This window comes from Cyphomyrmex costatus, unplaced genomic scaffold, assembly GCF_001594065.2.
Source record: "Cyphomyrmex costatus isolate MS0001 unplaced genomic scaffold, Ccosl1.0 scaffold123, whole genome shotgun sequence".
Classification (NCBI taxonomy): domain Eukaryota; kingdom Metazoa; phylum Arthropoda; class Insecta; order Hymenoptera; family Formicidae; genus Cyphomyrmex; species Cyphomyrmex costatus.
Window position 1 is genome coordinate 3,858,093 of NW_017275207.1, and position 20,746 is coordinate 3,878,838.

General features: G+C 29.8%; 1 protein-coding gene across 2 annotated transcripts; it reads left to right on the plus strand.

Moving 5' to 3' along the window:
• The first annotated feature begins 933 nt into the window (after positions 1-933).
• Drat (Death resistor Adh domain containing target) lies at positions 934-19,855 on the plus strand. Of its 2 annotated transcripts, none has more exons than XM_018549429.1 (4): positions 934-1,033; positions 16,983-17,523; positions 17,690-17,871; positions 18,211-19,855. In XM_018549429.1, the coding sequence occupies exons 2-4, from the start codon at positions 16,990-16,992 to the stop codon at positions 18,626-18,628; spliced, it is 1,134 nt and encodes a 377-aa protein (XP_018404931.1). In that variant the 5' UTR covers positions 934-1,033; positions 16,983-16,989; the 3' UTR covers positions 18,629-19,855. The 2 variants fall into 2 exon arrangements, with proteins under 2 accessions (XP_018404931.1, XP_018404927.1); XM_018549425.1 differs by lacking the exon at positions 934-1,033 and adding an exon at positions 14,950-15,173.
• Positions 19,856-20,746: the final 891 nt, after the last annotated feature.

Sequence of the window (20,746 nt, forward strand, 5' to 3'; positions counted from 1 at the left end):
TTTTTTAAAGACATTAAACAAAATGAAATGCATGAATTACATATATTTGTAAAAAGCAGATTTTAGAAAAATGATCGATTTATATCAGCTTATAATTTATTAATTTCAAATTCTCATTATTATTATGTAATGTTTCGATTTTACATTTTACAACTATTCAATTTTACATATTTTATTTTTTAATTTATTGTTTCCTCAATGTTTTAAAATATCCTTTATTATTAATAATATCTTTCTCTCTCTCTCTTTCTTCTATTCGCTCTCTTTTCGAATCAATTTAGAAGTAACCTTTTTTTGTTACAATAATTAAAGTTAAAGAAACACATCCATTATTCTTACAATTTTAAAGATATAGATTTAAATATCTTTGTAATTAATCCGCAAATTAAAACTTAAAAATTAATGTAATTTGTATCTGAAACAAAATAAAATATTTGAACTTACGTCTATTTTTATTATTCCAGAGAAATTTTTAATTTATAAAAATGACTAGACACGTGTGCCATGACTTGTAATATAAAAACTATTGAAGTATTCCGATACTTTTATCAAGAAGAGGTTAACTTCGAATATGTCAAAAGATTCATGAATAACAGGAATGTTCGTTGATGAAAATAACAAGGAAATGATGTTTCATCTTGCGTCACCTATATTTTTCGTTGAAAGTACAAGTTATCGTAATAAAGGAGAATCTGACATTTAAAGGCCGTAGACCTCACCTAGTACGAACGATCGATGATACATCCCTTCCACAAGGCATCCGCGACCCCAACATCAGCTTTGCAGACTTTTCGGAGTCGGCGCGATGGTGATCCCCCTTGAAGCGCCCTCGTCGGGTGGGCCCTTCTTCATCAAACCTATCAGAATCTCACGAAGCTTCGTTCCAGCAAGTCGACAGACCAGTCAGTAATTTTCGTGACGAGACGCGGTTTCGGTTTACCGAGTTTGACGTGCATCCTTTAAACAATTACCATCATACATCTTGCGGTTGTCGCTGGTCACTGGTGGCTCTCCAACGCGATCGATCTTCAAGGTGAGAGTTTGACCTTGATTCCATCTCTAATTCCATAACTGCTCGAAAAATCTCAACCCTCCGCGACAGAAGAGTGTCTGTGAAATTTCATAAAAATTCGATATTGCAATATGTTGGACACACACGATGTACTCATGTTGATGGAATTTTTTCGACCGATTTCTTTGCATTGTTCTCAAGTGTTTTATGTTAATTAAAATTGTTTACAAACTGTTTGTGCGTGAATAAATTGTTCATTAATTATATGTTATGTACTTATCGAATATAAATCGATACTTTTATAGAAAAAATATAAATTCAAGTGCTTTTAGTTCCTCTTTAAGAAAAAGAAAGAATTTTTAAATCTTTTTTACAAATCCAGGATGTGTTTAATTATTTATAGTATTTAACTTGTGCATAGTGATAGCCATTTTATTTTGTTATTAAACAATAACAAAAATAGCTTCTTTATCTACCTAGAAAATTAAAAAAAATTAATTATTTTAATAATTAAACAAAATGCCTCCTCTCTCTCTCTCTCTCTCTCTTGTTTAGCGGTTGAAGGAAACTTTCTTAGAACGCTCAATAAGTGACGATATCTATCTATCTATCTATTTTATTTCTTTATCCAATGTAAACCTGCTCAACTAACACTTTATTATAAAAGAAAATTTGCTTTATATGCAAAATATTAAAAAGTCAATGCATTATTAAGTACTAATTCTAGTTACAATATTAAATAATGTATTACACTTCGCTTACGTAATTTTTTGCGATCGAGAACATTGATTAGGTTTCTATTTTATGTTCTGGACATTATCAGCAATTTTGTTTATTAACGGCATAATTATATAATATATATCATAATTATTTTTTTTTTTTAGTTAATAATTGCTGCGTAAAACCTCATAGTTAATTTAAGACATTTTTATCGTAAATAAATCAATATAATGTATGAAATAGGTACTAGCAAAAATAAATAACCGGATTAATTATTGTTATATCTTGTTACGGTGTATCAATAAAACGATTAACATAAGAAACTCAGATTTTACGCACAACGCCAACAGTATCGCGACTTCGAACACCTGTCCATCATGTCGCAAACAGCTGATTGTCGGACTATGTGTGCGGTACGTTACGCATCGTTTAACAATCAATACTATGCGAACTGCCTATCTTACTCGCTCGGAACAAAAATACAACGAAAAAAATATCGGAATGATTGCTATTCTACAATTCTCGAAAAAATTATCTTCTGAAGCAACAGTTTCATTATGTAGAGCAATCGTTCGCGCATGTGTGTAAGTGCAAACAAAGGCCAAGTTACGACATTCAATTTTGACTTGCTTGTCAAGGAAATGATTTTGATGCAAGAATTTTTTTTTTCAAATATGTATATCTTTGAATTAATGACACTTTAATTGATAGAATTATATTTATTTAATTAACTACGATGAGATAAATGTAATATTTATTATTATTATTATTATTGGATTAAAAAATGTTTTTAAAATATTTTCTATCCTTGTACTGAATTTTTGTAAGTAATTAATATTACGTTCAATGCAAAATAATACAAAATAGCATATAATATAACGAAGTGCACTGCGTGGGACTAACATTAGTGCTCCAATTGAACGTAACTGGTACAAGGTTCAAAGGAAATCATTCAACAAGCTTGAAATCGCTTATTACAGTTAAACTCGCTAGTTACGTCATGTAATTGCTCATTGTCTCCTAACAAAACTGTTGTTTCAAGACAAGAAATCACGCATCTGTAATTGCGTCATCAGTCAATTGATTAATCGTTTAATTGATTGTTAAAGGAAATCCAAAAAGTAACCGATATAAAGTAATCAATGATCAGAAAAAGCAGAACTTTTATCATTATATGTTATCTGTCATCAACCCATTACTATTCGGCAATAAATCAACGATAAATATGTACTTTAATCTCTAAAATTTCGATGTTGTGCACAAAAAATAAAATATTTGAAAAAATTATCTTATTTTATGTATCTTAATTAAGTAAAATTATTATCTATAATTTTTTTGTCGATAATGATAAAATTACATGTAATTTATCGAATATGTTTAATATTATACAAAAATGATAACAAACTAGTATTTAATTAAAAAAATGTTATGCCATGTCTTAAGAAAATTGTGCACATTGATTAAGCTTACCCTTAAAAATATTTAGAGTATTTTTATTAAAAATATTCTTAATTTCTTGAATTTATTAACATCACATTTAGATATACATAATGTGATATTTCGTAATTTTCTGCACATGAATGTCTCCGTATTCTATTACATATTTGATTATTATACATATATTTTTAATCCGATACTTGTGAGTTTTTAACGAATAAAATTACAAAATATGTAAAAATATAAAAAAATATCACAACTTTTAAATACTATGGAGAAAAAAATTTTTCTTAGGCCTTTCTTTCTCTTAAGTGAAATAATAAAACTGCATTTTATTATTAAAAACTTTCATCATTACAATCGTTTTGTATATTATGTATATAAATCATGGTTAGTCAGATATTTCTTTTTGTTGTTCTTTTTCTTCTTCTAATAGAAATGTTAAATAAAATAGTCAAATCATGAAATACTTATTCACAAAATAAAATTTATAACGAAACAATCAAAGAAAATATAGTACTAAAGCATGAATATAGCGTCTAAAGTAAATCCGAGACTTTCTCGCGTTACGATAGGTCATCAACCTCTGGATAGCGGCAGTGAAGGTGAAGCGTATAATTGCCATGCTTTCTTACGGGGAAGTTACTCTGGTACGATCTGTAGTTTAACATTATTATTATACGCCATAGAAATATCAATACTGGTTATATTTAATAAGACATATATGATAGAAGATTTGTAGAATTGACAATCACTTTCCGTGCAAATGTGATAACCAATATATGGAATTGTACACGATATTTGAAAAGAATCCCTTATTATTGAGGAACGGTGAAATAGATAAACAATACCGTTCTTAGAATTATCTGCACTATTGTGACGAATAGTGACAGGCGCTAAGATAAATGATGTATTGGCCAACACGCGCCTCAAATGCAGCAATGCGAGAGAATCACGCTTGATAAGAGCTATCTCTATATAGGAATACAAAACATCTACTTGCGAATGTACAAAATACAAGAGGATATAAAAAATTAATTAAATTGATTGATAAAAGAGAGAGAGAAGACTTAATAAAAGAGAGATTGATGGATTTTGAATAATTATCATATCTAAAATGGATTGTTCAGTTTGCATATATGTCATTCGTATTATCGAAAGAAACGAACGCTGCGTTCAGAGAAGCTATTCCCATCGTTTCAACTTTATTGTTCCGCTCTCCTGGTAGCGTAACACCTTCGAATACAGCTGACCTCGTTTGAATGACCGATCAGTGCGCATCAACTATGTAAGTAGCGTTTGTCGAGTTCTACGGACGCTTGTCCTGCCTCTGAGAATAAGTCGCCGGTCCGGGTGAAGTCATCTACGTGTAGTTATGTACTGCATTCTATTTATTGATACATTTAAAGTAAAAATAAACTATGCTTTATTATCGGAATTGAATTATTCATGATTTCGATTACATGACGTTTACTTTGTAAAAATTGTCGAGAAAGCTGCGAATGAACATAAAAGTAGAGAGAGTTTAGGCGTTTCATGCAAAATATTTTATGTCTTATTATTAGATCTCTATAATTATTTACGAACAAATAAAATACATATATATACTTATTTTGTTACTAATACAAAATATTAAATGAGAAAAATGTACTCGTAACGAATTAAAGTACAAATATAATATTCACCATAAAATTCAGTGATATAAATCATAAAATAACGCAAAATATAAACAACAATTTTATAATTAATGTGGCACGCTACTTTAATGCTACTACTTATTATTTTATCAAGTGCAACGCTCTTCTTATCGTATGTACAATTATCATCATCCGTTCCTGTTTACTTTTTAGAATAAAAAACTTATAACCTCATATTTTCAATTTAACAAATACTCGAACGCCGTTAATATTGTTATCACGGAAATCATACGATTCGAAGGGGACTAACGTATGAAGTGAATAAGCGACGGAAGTAAATAGATGTGCATTATTTATCAAGCTACGTTTTGTCAAGAAAACTACATGCACCTTTAGACTTTAACGACGGAGTGACTAAGCATTGAAGACTTAGAATCGTCTTAAGTCTTGAGTCAGAATCACCATATACTTACGTGAAGTTGCGAAACGATGCGTAGAACAACAGAACGTGAGAATCGAATGCTTCCTTTTGCGAATGAATCACTCATGCAACTTTACTACACGTGTCAACGTTCTTGCAGTTAATATATCATTTAACCGAATAAAGCATGCATATACGAGATGTCTACCTATTAATATTCTATACTGTTTGCTTTGCCAAACGTATTTAATCGTTTAAGAATAAACGTTACTATTTTATTTTTAGAAATGTCTCTTCTGACATATATATTGTATTTTATCATATCTTCAAAATATTCTTACAATAGAATACAATAACTTATCTTTTCTCCGTTTGGTATAAAATTTATGAATCAACAGATAGTGCTGAGCAAGATACGAAGTGACCCAAATAATTCGAAGTACCTAACGATGGTACGACCGTCAAAATTCCAAAGCTATACCTATGTTCATCTTGAATGAAAAAAAAAACATTCGTCATTTAGATTTGATCGATGCTTGGATGAGTAATGCAGATATGCATATCCTTTTCTTCGTTTACTCTCTGATTGAGGATGGTCTGGCACAACTCGAAGGGGTTAAAAATGCCCTGGAACACCGCGGGTATTGTACCCGAGAAGCCGAGAGCGCGGTGTTCCCCAAGCGAATCGGCACAGCTGAACACGCGGATGCCTGCTGATGTGCACGTGATTCCGGCGTGCCATGGTTCCGCGGCATCGACCGACTTCCCCCTCTTCGTGGTACACTGATACAACCGTGCTGACGCACACATCCTTCGGTTTGCCCGACACCTGCGACGGTGCACGAGACGTAAATCGTCAAGTCAGATTTAACCCAGAGATACCCGAAACATAATAGAATATAATAGAAAAATGTACGAAAATCTTGAAGTAAATTGTGTAAACATAATCCGATTCGAAACGACTACGTTTTTACGATTGCTTTGATAAGGGCGGGTCTGTCTTCGAATACTTCGAATATTATAAATTATTTCTAGACAAAATGTTATACGAAACTCATAGCTTGTACTCTTATAAAAAATTCAATCTAAAATTGAATTAAAAGGTTTATTGTTCAGATTATCGATTTTTCACCTCCCTGAGTCTCTTAAAGATGCAGGTTCTAAATATGTAGCTTTGCCTCAAGTTATTTAAGACGATAGATCATTGGTGCATATAAAGAATGTGATTATAAAATCACACTGATATTAAATAAAAGATATTAAAATATTAATATCGGAGTATATTATCACATAATTGTTTCAGATGATGACTTGTTTTTTTTTTTGTTAAAACTACATTAAATTATTGAATTAATATTCAGTATTATTAATAGATACATATATCTTCTATGACGTGATCACAGAACGTAATCATAGAATTTTATTTTTCCATTGAGATAATTTATGTCATTTTTAATTTTCGAGATATTAGTCAGATCAATCTCCAACGTTCATTGGATATTGTAATCTTCGTTGGTTTTGAAAATTATCAAGAAATGACGTCAAAAATATACTTTTTTTTCCTTCGATTGACTCTACGTGTTTATCGTTGCAAAAGTTTATCAATTCTAAAAATGGATGTTCGTAACCGAGGATCACTTAGGAATATCCGTGACGTGGGATACGGCATAAAAAGGGGTCGTGTGTCCTCGAGAAACGCGAGACAGCTCTTGCACGTGTAGAAACACGAAGTCAGCAAAACTGCACTTGTACTTCAATCTGTAATATTATGCAACATAATCAACAGGAGTACAGCAGACAAAATTGTTTGAGCTTAGTATTGCCATAATAATCTTTCTTGATTACTTTGTAACACATATTATAAAACTCAAAGTGCGTCTTTATTAATCACATAAATTTTATCTTAAAAACATGTGTATACAATAAAATAGATACACATCTTTTTTATTTATGCTACTATCACAAGATATAAAGTATAGATGACCTTTAGTTTTAGAGAGATAATTACATATGCTACTTTAATTATCTCTTTGGAAAGTAAAGAATGAAATATACAAACCGTGAGAAAAACGAGTAATAATTATTTTTTATAATGCAACTATTAAATGGAGAAGTTTTCAGAGAAGGAAAATTTACTCGCGTTGAACATTTTCTTCACTTGAACGTTCACCATAAGACATTGTACGTCAGCTGACTGTACTACGATGCATTACAAACGAACGGACAAAGACTGGCATCGTTACGGTGGATGACTCGACCTGTTTCTGCACAATGAAGTGAAAAAAGTACAAATACAACCTGAATTTTTATAGATATCTATTTTTTAAACAGAATTTTGAGTTTATATTATATCTCTAAATTTCTTTTATATAAAAAGCAAAAAATTTATACAATAAAATTTTACTCACCGTGACGATATATAATTTAATTTAATTTGTATCATTAGAATATTTAATTAATCATAGAAGATATATATAAGACATTTATAATATCATAAGCAAATTGTGATTAATTGTAATAAATTAAAATTAATTTACACAGATGGTATGTAAGTCAAAAGCAAATACAGATAATGTATTATAATAATAAAATACATACCTGTCAAGTTGAGATTGCATCCGGCTATCAATGTGAGTCACATTCTTGATTTTTATATGACTGCTCGGCGTAATAAAGAGATCTATTTTTGAAAAGAGCACCAACGAATCAAGCGTGCGTTTCACGCACGCTCCTCGTGGCAAACAGCTTCTTTGTGTTCAACGCCGCTGCGTAGTATAACTGCGTGCATTCTCTATTTACTGCAATTCTGCCACTATCGTATCACAATCCCTTCTTATTTTCTTATTCACGCAAGTGACTAATTTAATTAATTTATAAAAATTTCAGGATCTTCAATTAAATTATTTAAAGTGTATATATATAATAGCATATGTATATACTGTATAGTTAACATATTTCAAAAAAAAATTGTCTAATGTTATAAGTTTATTTTACATAATGTTGATTTAAAACTATAATATACTTTAATGTTAAATAATAGCATGATTTTATTTTCAAAACAAATCTTAAAAGGAAATGATAAAGAATCTATAAATGAAAAAGAGGTGTATTTTTCTACACAAATGATATAAAAATATAAACTTCCTACATCATCGCTATTTGAAATTTTATTCCGGATTTCCATAGTATTTAAGTAATATTTAAAACTTAACGCAAATATACGAGCATTTTATAGTTCAATATCTATTATAATTAATACCGTTCTAAATTTTTTTTTACAAAAGAATTAGTTTAGTTTTATTATTTACATAAAATCTATGGTTATCTAAGTGCGTAAATTCTTTATCAAAGGGCTTACTTTATCACTTTAAATATTTTTCATTAAAGTAGGTCAAGTGATATAAGAACTCCCAAGGCTGTATCTACCTATCCATCGCTAATAGAAAGCGTTCCAAAGGTGATGAGGAAGAAGCACAGCCTGTAATGCTTGTACTATGTCACGAAATATATCCATTTCTAAGAAGATCTGATGTACTCTTATGATAAGTAATTGGAAAAACAATATCGTTTTATTGTGGAAATTCCTAAGCGCTCTTTTAATCGTCAATTGTTCGAACGTTCTTAGTAGAAACGGTTAAATCGTTACTGTCATTAAATATTGTTTTTGTTATATTTCATTAACGAGAAATGATCATTTATTTGCAAAAAAGTTTTTAAAATCGTTAATATTATGCCGTAATTACATTATTATGGCAATAAAGAATAATTAATTACTTATTAATCACTATATGTAAAATATTCCATATATATTATATCATATATTGGAATATTTTTTTATTACCATAGTGCATTTACGTCATAACAATTATCGTTAACAATTTCAAGAATTTTTTGCAAATATATATATATATCGTAATCATTTCTCATCAATTAAATGTTATAACAGAATCAACATCTAATGATCGTAACAATTTGTCTCTTTCTGCTACATACATGAAATAAAGAGCAATATTAAAATATAACAACATTATATTTATCGTTTCATTTGATATAAATTTTATTCATAATTTTATTTATAATTTTAGTGAAATGTTAATTAAAGCCCAAATACCAATATATCAGTTTCGAGAAGAAATAAAGCCCAATCTCAGATTATTAATGTCATTTAAATCGATTGCAAATATTAGAATAACCCGTTATTGATAACATCAAAACAAGTTTATGTTTATATACTATGTACTAGACAGGACTGTATGGCATTTTCGTTTAGATTAAGTCAATTATTATTCATGCATTGGCAAATATTTTGATATCTTGCACCTTCGCCATAATTATCGCAAGTTTACGTAATATGCTTCCTATAATTTTATGATTAAGATACAAATCGCTCAAATTTTTTGAAACACAATTTTGTAGAGTGAAATAAATAATTAATAATCATCGATTAAAATCAGGTATAGCATGAATATTTTTATGGTCTTGTCACAAATAAATGAATTTGAAGCATATCATTGAACCTTATTATGCAAAGAATCTGAAAAAAATTAATTAGTCATAAGAATTCTAACAATTTTGATTGTGTGAGTTTTTCTTAATTTAAAAGTTCTAAGCTTACAAGTTTGAGCATGCACTCTAAATTTTTTGCAGTGAAATTTCACTCTAAGACAGTAAAAATATAACCATCTTTGAAAATATTTCACTTCTTAAAAAAAGTGATAATTTTCTCTGTTTTTAAAGTGAATCTTCAAAAGACTAAAAGCTCGCTTTTTTTTGTGAGATTTCACTGTCTTAGAGTGAAATTTCACTGCAAGAAGTTTATAGTGTGATGGATATTTTTGCGCGTTTTTATCTAAAGATTCTGAAGCATAATAGTTCCGCAAAAATAACGTTTTTGTGATAAATCATTTGAGAAAATCAGATGACGCGAGCTTAGAAAAGTCAACAAAGTGATTATCATCGCGAGAAACAGAGTCCATTTTAATGCACATATCTTTTCCATTATCATCACTTGTTTACAGAGAAATCACGTGATTACGGATTGTATAAATGATTCCACAGATCAAACTGGTAAACACTGGTAATTAATGCAGAAATAGCTTCCATACATTTAAAACACAGAGATCCGAACTATGAAAGATAAATTTTCTTTAATGACTAAAAGGGTAAAATAATTTTAACTGACTAGATTACTATATTTAATCAATATCATATATCAGGTAATTACTACATTATTTGGATACTAACTACAAAAATAGGTAAAAATATAATGTCTTAGTACTCTTAGTGAATTTATTAATTTTTATCTACATATATTCTGAGTGCATTTATTAGAGAAGTATTGAACTTAAGTTTATCGAAGAAAGTTACCGAGACCTTTTAATGACCGTGATAGTTAATGAACTTACAAATCTTTTTAATTGCACATTTAATATTATTAATTGCATTTTATCTCGACTAAAGTTGATTTTTTGAAAAAAATGATGAATGTTTCCAGTTATATTTTTTTATTTATTGTAGAATAAAAAAATTTTATTTTTCATTTAATATAATAAGTTAATATAAAAACCAAAAACGTCATTTGTATATCATTAAAAAATCCTGCGCGTGATTCATTATATTATGTGTATATATGTATATATAATTGAGGAAAAAAATTGTCTGTAGGATTTGCCAGGTGCCATATATGTATACTTTCAAAGTGCTTACGTCAGATTCCAAATAGAATTATCACATAAGAGAAATCGAGAATTAGTATAAGCGTTGCAGAGAAAGAAGAGAAAAGATCATTTTGTTTTCCTTCAGCAATATTAATTCTGCATTACAAAGCGTAATCATACTTAAATAACTCCAAGGAATGATCATTCGCCATTTAAAACATTAGAAGCCTTTTTTTATTTATATAAAGACACGTGAAATTAAAACATTTTTTATATGAAAAGCTGAAAATGTGATATAAACTTTATACGTATATGTACTTTGCCAATAATGTAATAACTACATTAAATAAATTTTTAACGATGTTTTATATTTTAACACGTAATAGATATTTCTCAGAAATTTATGTAGAGATTTTTACCTTGTAACAGAATGTTTGTAAAAAAATCCCGTCACTCTCCAATTTTTATAAATTTTACTTTAAATATATAATAATAAAAATTTGTAACATAATACGTATTGCACATATATTATAATTATAAAAAAGTTAAATATTTTTTTATACAACGTACAAGAATAAATATATGAAGTCTTTTTTTATTGTTTATGTACAATTTTAAGTAATATATTAAAATAATAACATTTATTAGTACTTAAAGTAAAAAAATTACATTAATTTATATTATAAGGTTTCTGTTTTTTAATACCCCTAAATAATGATTCTTATGTATAATATTTTACCCCGTAAAGTAAACGAAAAGAAATTGTAAATTATTTAAATTTGTAACATATTTTCAAAAATCATGTCCTTCATTTTCTCTGTAGGCAATAAAACTTTTTTAATTTTATGTTTCTTTTGGTAGCTAATAAAAGTCCAGTGTGGAGAAACAGTAAATTAATGTTATTTGAATTATAGAATTTAAAAAAGCAAATTTTTTTTCTTTTCTTTAACATTTATTGTGTATGATTTAGATTTTCTTTATTTCACAAAGTACTTTAATTATTTAAATTTTCAACACTTATGCGAACTTAAAAAATAAAAGGTAAATTATTAAAATCTCACATACTCAAATTCTATTCAAAGTCAGCTTTGTATAAATAGAGCGAAACTTTTAGCATGAGATATATTAACTTCTAGCTTGGAACAAATAGAGCAGTGCAATGTTGTTTTTCAAGAATATGTCCTCGTCACTAATTTAAATCATACGTAGAAACACTTCAATTGAAGTTAGAACTGTTTATCTCGAATTATATCGACAAGGTGTTGTAATCAATGTTTTCAATATTCGAAAGATAAATCGCGAGGTATCATCTTTTTATTGCTTTACTTTACAAAAAACTTAATGACTATTTAGACTTCTTTATCTTTATATACGATCGTTTCCAGATTTGTTATCAGAATATTAATTAATTAAATTAACGAAGCGATTGCTAATTTGCAATTTATATACATATAATGTCACAAATTTTAATACGTGATAATATTCAGTTTGTAGTCATGCTTTTATCAGATTATAAATGCGTACCTATGTAGCCTATATAAATTTCGTTCCTTTAAATCAAACAATGATTAAATGATTTGATCATTCTATGAGACTTATGTAAATAAGCAATGCGATATTATTTGATTTTTTAAATGGGTCAATTAATGTTTTCTTAAACACAATGCAATTTATATCTTGATTATAATTATATCATTATAACATATGACCTCGTTTTTTCTTAGTTTTGTTAACTCAGGAAATTGGAATAAAATTTTTAAGCGATAATTCTAACTATATATAAGTCAGATTCATTTTTTCATGAAATAATACTCAAAGTTCCTCGTTTATTTCAGCATTGTAAAACATGTTTCATCAGTTATCGCATAACCGCGACGCAATCACGAACGTACTAGCCTCAATTCACGTTTATTTGAATAACACATTGAACCATGCACTTCCGGACTCAAGCAAATCGACTAACATTGTATTATATATAAAACGATAAGAACTATATAATCGAATTAGATATGAAAATCAACATAAGTCATACGATGACTTATGTTAAAAATAGCGCACTTTTTTTTTAAATATCCAACGGATATAAAACTTTGCTGATTACAAGTAACACCTTTGACAGTAAGGAAAATAAATGTTATCTGTACTATGCGGTACGCGGATATAAAAAAATTGTAGATAAGCTATAGATAAACGAACAAATTATCATGTCGGAATAAAAACTATGCATAGATACACACCCATCATTCAACTAATAATTTATTAAAGCAGCGAAAGAAATATATTTCGATTATTTTTATATTCAATCAGAGAGAGAAATAGTTGTTTTATTTTTCACTCAATTTATTTTTAATTAATATTTAGAACTTATAAAAAATAAATAAAACTCTAGTTTAAAAAAAAGATTATATTTTAATGAAGTTATAAAAAAGAATTTTTGTATTTCTTGATAATAAGCAAATAATTCTAAAATATATTTAATTTTTATAAAATGAAGATTAAAATATATAATATTTAAAAATTGAATATATAAATGCATTTTAATTAAGGTTGTCATAATAGATTAATTATGTAATTTTATTATCGCTACTTCCGTAGAAGATACTTAGTTAATAATCATATTTCTTTATCACATTTGAAAAATGACAGCACATAGCGTGACATCGAAAATGGCAGTTAAAAAGTGCTATTAGTGTAGTAATGATGTAAAAAGCAATTAAAAATATCTCAATCTTTTTTCATCGTCAATTCTTTATCGTTGAAAGAAGTTGTAAGATATTCATATTTGTGACTATTTTATATATACTTTGTAAGTGAATAATATTTTACATTGGTAAAAATGATAAAATATTTGATGTGAGTTGTTATCTGCACATTATAAAAAATAATTTTATCGCATATATGCTTATATGTCGCAAAATTGTGCGATTATACGCCAAATAGCAATATGTGTTTACATAACGCAAATGGCATCTAATAAATCAGGCAGTTAACAAATTTACAAATTGAAAGCTATTATTTATTATTAGAACTATTAGTTGATAATATATTTCTGACAACAAACACACACATGATCACACTTTCGCAGAACATTAAATATTGAATGACGTCTGCTAAGAAAATTATTTATTACTGGAACATTGAGTTAAATTTGAAACTTTGAAAAGAATTTTTACAGATAATTTTTAGGAAATATGAAAAAACCAGCAAAATGATGTACGATCTCATAAATTATAGTTATCGAATATTTCGCTATTCGCACTTTTTTTCAGTTATAAATTATTTTGAATTGCGTTCTGTTATTTACTGCGAGTACTGAAAATCTGTAATTCACGTTACGTATATTACAGATTTTCAGTATTTGCAGTAAATAACGAATGCAGCCATGATCAAAAATAAAACTCAATTTTTTTTAAGCGATATCTTCGAAAATGTATTAATGTTTTTAATCACTAAATACTAATTTAATGATTTTATATTTATATTTTACAATTATATATATGCACATTATATAATTAAATCTTTAATTGAAAAAAGAATTCCTTTAAATAATTGATTTAAAAAAAATGTTTCTTATTTATAGAAGTAATTACTAAAATAGAAATAGAAATATACTAATAACAGTTTTGTTATTTATTTAATTTTCACAAATTTAACACATTTATATAGTTACCGATCTAATGTTTAAACCAATGATATGTAAAAAAAATGTGACAGTCAATCGAACCGAGGGATAATTTGACTTCAAATTGATTGAATAATCCGGAAAGTTATGGGCAATTATAGCATTTTCAATATAAAAGCACATTTGATCGTTTTATCATTAACGGTACAAATACAAAATGCGTCACACATGCGATCCCCAGCAACGCAGTAGTGCTTTGCTTACTCCGAGGTACGGTGGACGGGAAAAACAAACGTTGCACGTGGTCGGCGAGTGGCCGCGCGTGTCTTCCACCCTTTTCCCCGCATTTACTTTTCCTACCATCCTATCTCAAATGCGTTGGCCTGCATACGGGTATAAAAGCGAACGCGCTCCAACAGAACGGGTTAGTACCTCTCGCGCAACGTACGAACGTATCGAGAGTTCATTCTTCCTGTGCAAGTTCTTTTGTAAAACTACTGAAATTTAATCGTTAGAACAGTGCTTCGATTGTAAGTCTTCGAGTGAAAGATTCTTGTGCTCAAGTTTTGTTGAGTGATTTTGAAAAAATAAACTTGATTAAGGTGGTTATGCCGGTGGAATTGGAATCGATGGCGCCTATCGCTCATAAAACCATCTCCCATAATGGGTAGGCAATTATTTGATTTTTATACGCACTTTAATTCGTCAACTACCTTCTTTATTGTACCAACAGCTAGGAGAATGCATTGCATTGATTTTTCAGGAATAATATGCACACAATATATAATACAATTTATCAAATCGAATTCGTCATAATTGCAGAAGAATCTAAATTATTTTTAAATAGTATTAGTACTTTTTTTGCAAGACATACTATAATAGAGTTTTGTACATTTCATATATGACAAATAAAATAATTTATGAATCAAAAAATAGAGTAGAAATAAAATACATATTCTAAAATACATAACTTATATTTAGCTTTTATTGCAATATTTTTGAAATTTAGTGTAAAATTTACTGCATATATGCATGCAAACGTATAAATATATATGTTTGGCAAAAGCAGTATTAAAACGTCAAACTTTCTATATTATTCTTATATTACTTTTTATATTTAAAAAAAATAAAAAGTTATATTGCTGATATATGACATGTCTTTTAATTTTATTTAAATTCTCAGTTGGTTTAAATGAAAGTACAAATATAGATGTGTGTGTCACGCATTTCTTGATTGTTAAACAATATTTACAAGTACTTTACGTGCAAAAATGTGCTTCCAAGTATCCGATCAGAAAAGATTCGAACAGCTGATCCACAAGTTTAACAGGTTTCCTCATGCCAGGCATGTGTTTGGCATTAATGACACGCTTCTATCAATTTTAATATCATCGTCGCACTGTTTCTTAAGTAATTTAAAAGAAGAAAGAAAATATGTCAGTATTAATTAATTAAGTGCTAACTAAGCATTTTTCCCATTGATCACAGTCTCTTATAACAGATCTCTTTATTTCACTGTTACAGAAACTATTTCAACCGGAAAAATGTCATATTATTAATGTTTTCCGCATATTTCCCGAGTCTTCTTATTAAGCTCTATTAGAGTTAAATGAGGCTATAACAGATCCCTTTTATCTATATAATATTTTTCAAATAAAATTTTTAATAAAAATAAACTATATGCATAAAACAAATGTTTTTACTTATAAAAAGAGAAACAGTTATAAATAAAATCTAAATTCAAAATATATAACAAAACGAGTAAAAAGCTCTTGCTCCGAGCCCTTAATTATTTACATATATGTTCTGTATATTACTTTCTTTTGGAATATAAATACACAATTTTCCTGAATTATTTTATTGGTAACGCTTTTTTTTTTTTTTTCACTTAAAATAATTCACTTTGCGAATTGTCACTTCCACTTGTAATACCTATATTTTAATTCTTTTTATATATGTTGTATATTTATTGTATATTATTAATATATAATTAATATAATTCTCTGTAACACTAAATAAATGTATTAGATAGTAATTGTATAGATATATATGTAATTACGTTGTGTATTATATACAAAATTAATATTGCATCTTACAATGCAACATTGCACTTATTACAAAAAAAATTTAATTCAAACATTGACATCTAATTTAAAATATAGCGTCATAAAAATGCACTATATAATTAACGAAATATTATAATGACTCTCGACACTTTCAAATTAACATAATTTTGATCATAATAGAAGGAAGATCTTCCTAACTGTAGGATATTATTTAAAGAATACTGTAATTTATGGCAATTATCTATGTTATACATTATAAGATGCATAAGGAAATTATTATTTTTGTATTAAACATAATATTACATGATATTCAGTAACAACAAATAATATAAAAAAATATTATAGTTGAGAAGAAATATCTTTCAATGACAAAAGTTTCATGTTACTGATGTTACCGATTTGTGTTATAGAGAGAAGATGAATAAACTGTGCCGTCAACTCTCGATCGAGAGCCCAAGCGTGACCGGTCGGGATTGTGTCTTCAGCTTCGATGTCCCCGTGCCGGATGTGCCGGCGCATGGTGCTCGCATCCGGGTGATGTGCGCTGGTGCTTGTTACCATCCTCGACGATCACCGAGTCTGACCAGTTTGACCTCGGTCTCGAGTGGCAGTAGCCTGGCCGCCGATATATCCGTAGAGAGTGATTACCCGGTGTTCATACCTCATCACGGGGTACGCGACGCTGCTCTGTTCCCCGGATACGAAGTGGCTGGCGTAATCGAATCATTTGGCACCGAGGTACCCGAAGACCGTGAACTTGCTGTAGGCGACCGCGTTATTCTCTACCCCTATGATGGCATTCCCAATGGTTACGTCGAATATCTAGTGGTGTACGACCTCAAGTACCTGATCAAGCTTCCGGACAATATGTCACTTAGCGTGGGGGCTATGTTGCCAGCCGGCGCACTTCTCGCTATGAACACCGTCTTCGCTGCACACGAACACGTGCAGGTACAGATATGCAATCTTTCATATTGTTGTATCCTACTTTTGTTAAATTCAATTAATCAATACACTTTAAAAGTGTATACATTTAGAATAAATTATCGGGCAAAGCTAATACTTCAGAAACAAATTTCTCTTTGAAGCTTTCTTCATGTATGGTAAAATATTGCAGGCTTTATTGAAGGAGAGGGGCGAAAACAGCGTGTGCAAGATTCTTGTAGTTGGCACAGGTGGTCTTGCCTTGTGGGCCCTCAGGATCGCATCGTATCACTTCAGTAACATGAGGGACAGAGTTACTACTACAATAGCCACTCTTAAGGACGATGGTCTTCTCATAGCTCAAGAATTTCAACGGTAAATTTATTTAGTTAAGAGAGAGATTCATTATTATTATTAGATTCTTATAATAGAACAGAATAATTATTAGTTAATATTATGTTAATTAATTAATTAATAAACATGGTTTTTACTTAATAATAAAAAGATTCAAACGTGTTCTCGAAGAGTACAAATAAATTTTAGTGTCATCTACGCTGAATTAAAATATTTACATATAATAAATTATTAGCTCTTTTTTTCCTCCTAAGAAAAATATTAAAAAATTCAAAAAATCAATGAAATTTATTTTCAAATTCAAACGTTCACCATCTTATTTTTTTATTTATTCAGCAACTGTCGGCATATTGGTTATAGGGTGAACGTAGTGCAATGGAACGAGGATCTTTATGAGAAGCAGTTGATCGAACGCACAATGGACGCCTGTGGTGGCCAAGTAGACGTGGTAATCGATTTCGGCACGACCTCACGCAACCTCCATCGCAGCATGCAATGCCTAAGCAAGGGCGGTGTAGTGTTTGTGATCAAGGAGGTCGCAGATCGACTACTGCCCAAGTTTAGCCGACGAGCGGAAGAGCGGCAGCAATCCATCAAACCGGTAGAACCGGGTACGTTGGAGCAATTACGGGAGCTGGTGCAGCTAGTCGCCTCCGGCGACATCGAGCCGCCTCCACACACCGTGTATCCCGCCGAGGAAGCTTTGGATGTCGTCCAAAAGCTTTGTCATTCGGAGATCCAGGGCCGTGCGATTCTCCGCTTTTATCCCGCGGACTAGAAGATTTTTTGTTGAAAAATTTCTCCGCGATCGCGGATTAGGCGACAGATTCGACGACGACGACCGAAAAAGTCCGGATCCGGCCCGAGTGATGAGAGTTGTACAGTTGAGAGTTACTACGCGTGTGCGTTTCGAAGTTTCAATATGTAGCTGAAAAGGACTATCGAGTGCAGAAGTAATTATATTGCTTCATATTGAGGGCCGGAGATTAGATAAAGCGTTGCTACGTGTATGTCCTGTAGGGCAACAGTTTGCGAATGAGGGGACTTGACACGACTGCGGGAATGGTCTTCGTAGAAGTGATACGTTAAACTCGAAGAGATTTGACTTAGTGGGTCAAAAAGATCTCACAAGATCCACAAAATTTGACGATACATGAATGAAAGAGTTGACGAAAGAACGTTTTCTCATTTATATAGCTGATCAAATATTAACTGTTAATTTGACAAAATTTTGTAGTAGCAATAGTCGAAAATTACTTTGCGAATTGAATTCAATGTTATTGATCATTCTTTTTAATGTTAACAAAACGTGTAATATTCGAAGGAAAGTTTTCATATAATAAACGAATTATTTTCTGTAAAGAACTTTTTTCGGAAGTTTGCCGATGAAACGAAAGAGATTAGGAGATTATGCTTAACATTTCAGGGATTATCTCACTTTACGTTCTTCTTGTAGATAACAAGCAATTAGTTTTCATAAATGGGCAAAGATAAAATAATGTATGCTTCAATCTATCACACGCGCGCCAGATAACAGCCTAAATAGCTCGGAAAAAATGACATAAAGCTGTTATGTTAACAAAAAAGGACATTATTGTCAAAGAAGCGACGCTCTCTATTTTCTTTTATAATGGATGTCTAATATTTGTCGTTTCTTGGCACAAAGTAAAGTCCAAGATAACATTACAATTTATGCATATTTGTGTTGCCGAATGCACTAATGCAGTTATGAGCAATTAATGTAAGAGAAGTATTCCATTTCATATTCAAGAACTCTTGAAGAAAAACATGCTGATTGGCGACACAAAGCGGTACAGTTGCGCGTCTTGTTAACATGTGAAGCTGTCGTATTGAAACACGCACGATGATAAGATAATTTCGAAGTATGTTGATTATTTTTACTAAGAATTAATGAATACCAGTAACTATATACAAAATAGTCATATTAACTATATACTGTTTTTAATATTTATATTGTAGTTAATACGAGTACTTAAAGTCGTCGGTGCCTAGAAATATAGTGATAAAAAAGAATTAAAAGAAATGAAACTTCAAATAATTGTATTAACTATGCTACTTTAATTTTAACTATAAATAGCTAATGATGGCTATTTAAAAAGTTGCTGGTATTTATAAAAACCTCGACAGCACGAAAAAAATTAAAGTTAATATTTTTGCTGAAAACAGATGAAGGTTTGTCGAAGGTTTTTCTATAAGATGTTTCATTGATATCGCTGCATTACGTATTTTGAATAGAATGATCGCAAAAAAAGTCTGTATTCATATTTAAAACGCAATTTTAAACGATGTTCGTTTAATTGTATGATATGTGTATATTGTTAACAGTTATATTATATGTATAAATATACATGTATAAACATGACAAGAATACAGACCGGTTTATTACAACAACATTTGATATGATCAGAAGATTTCAAGTTCAAGACAGCGATTATGTTCACGCTAATTATGTGATGAGAAACTAACGACCTTATTGAACACGCATTTATTTCAAGCGATATTCTTTATGGTGTTGACGGCGTTTACTGCTATTTATTTTAATTATCGAGAAACTTTGTCGCGACACAATATTGGTGACAGATTGATAATCTCTTTATAATTACCTGAAATATATACGGAGTCATTACTAATTGTTACAAATGTTCCGTGATAATTAATTGAAGGATAAGCGATAAAAAGATACCGCTGACGCAGTACAAAAGTGTACCACTTCAGAACCCAAAACAAGTCCGATATTTATGAGCACACTTCAATGCATACTGCAATGAATGTTGCAGTACAGGATCAAACGTGTATATTCAATGTCAATTTCAGGAATAATAATCGATCGGATGCGCCTGTACGAGCGCCTAGAATAAGTTTCCCATTGAAATAA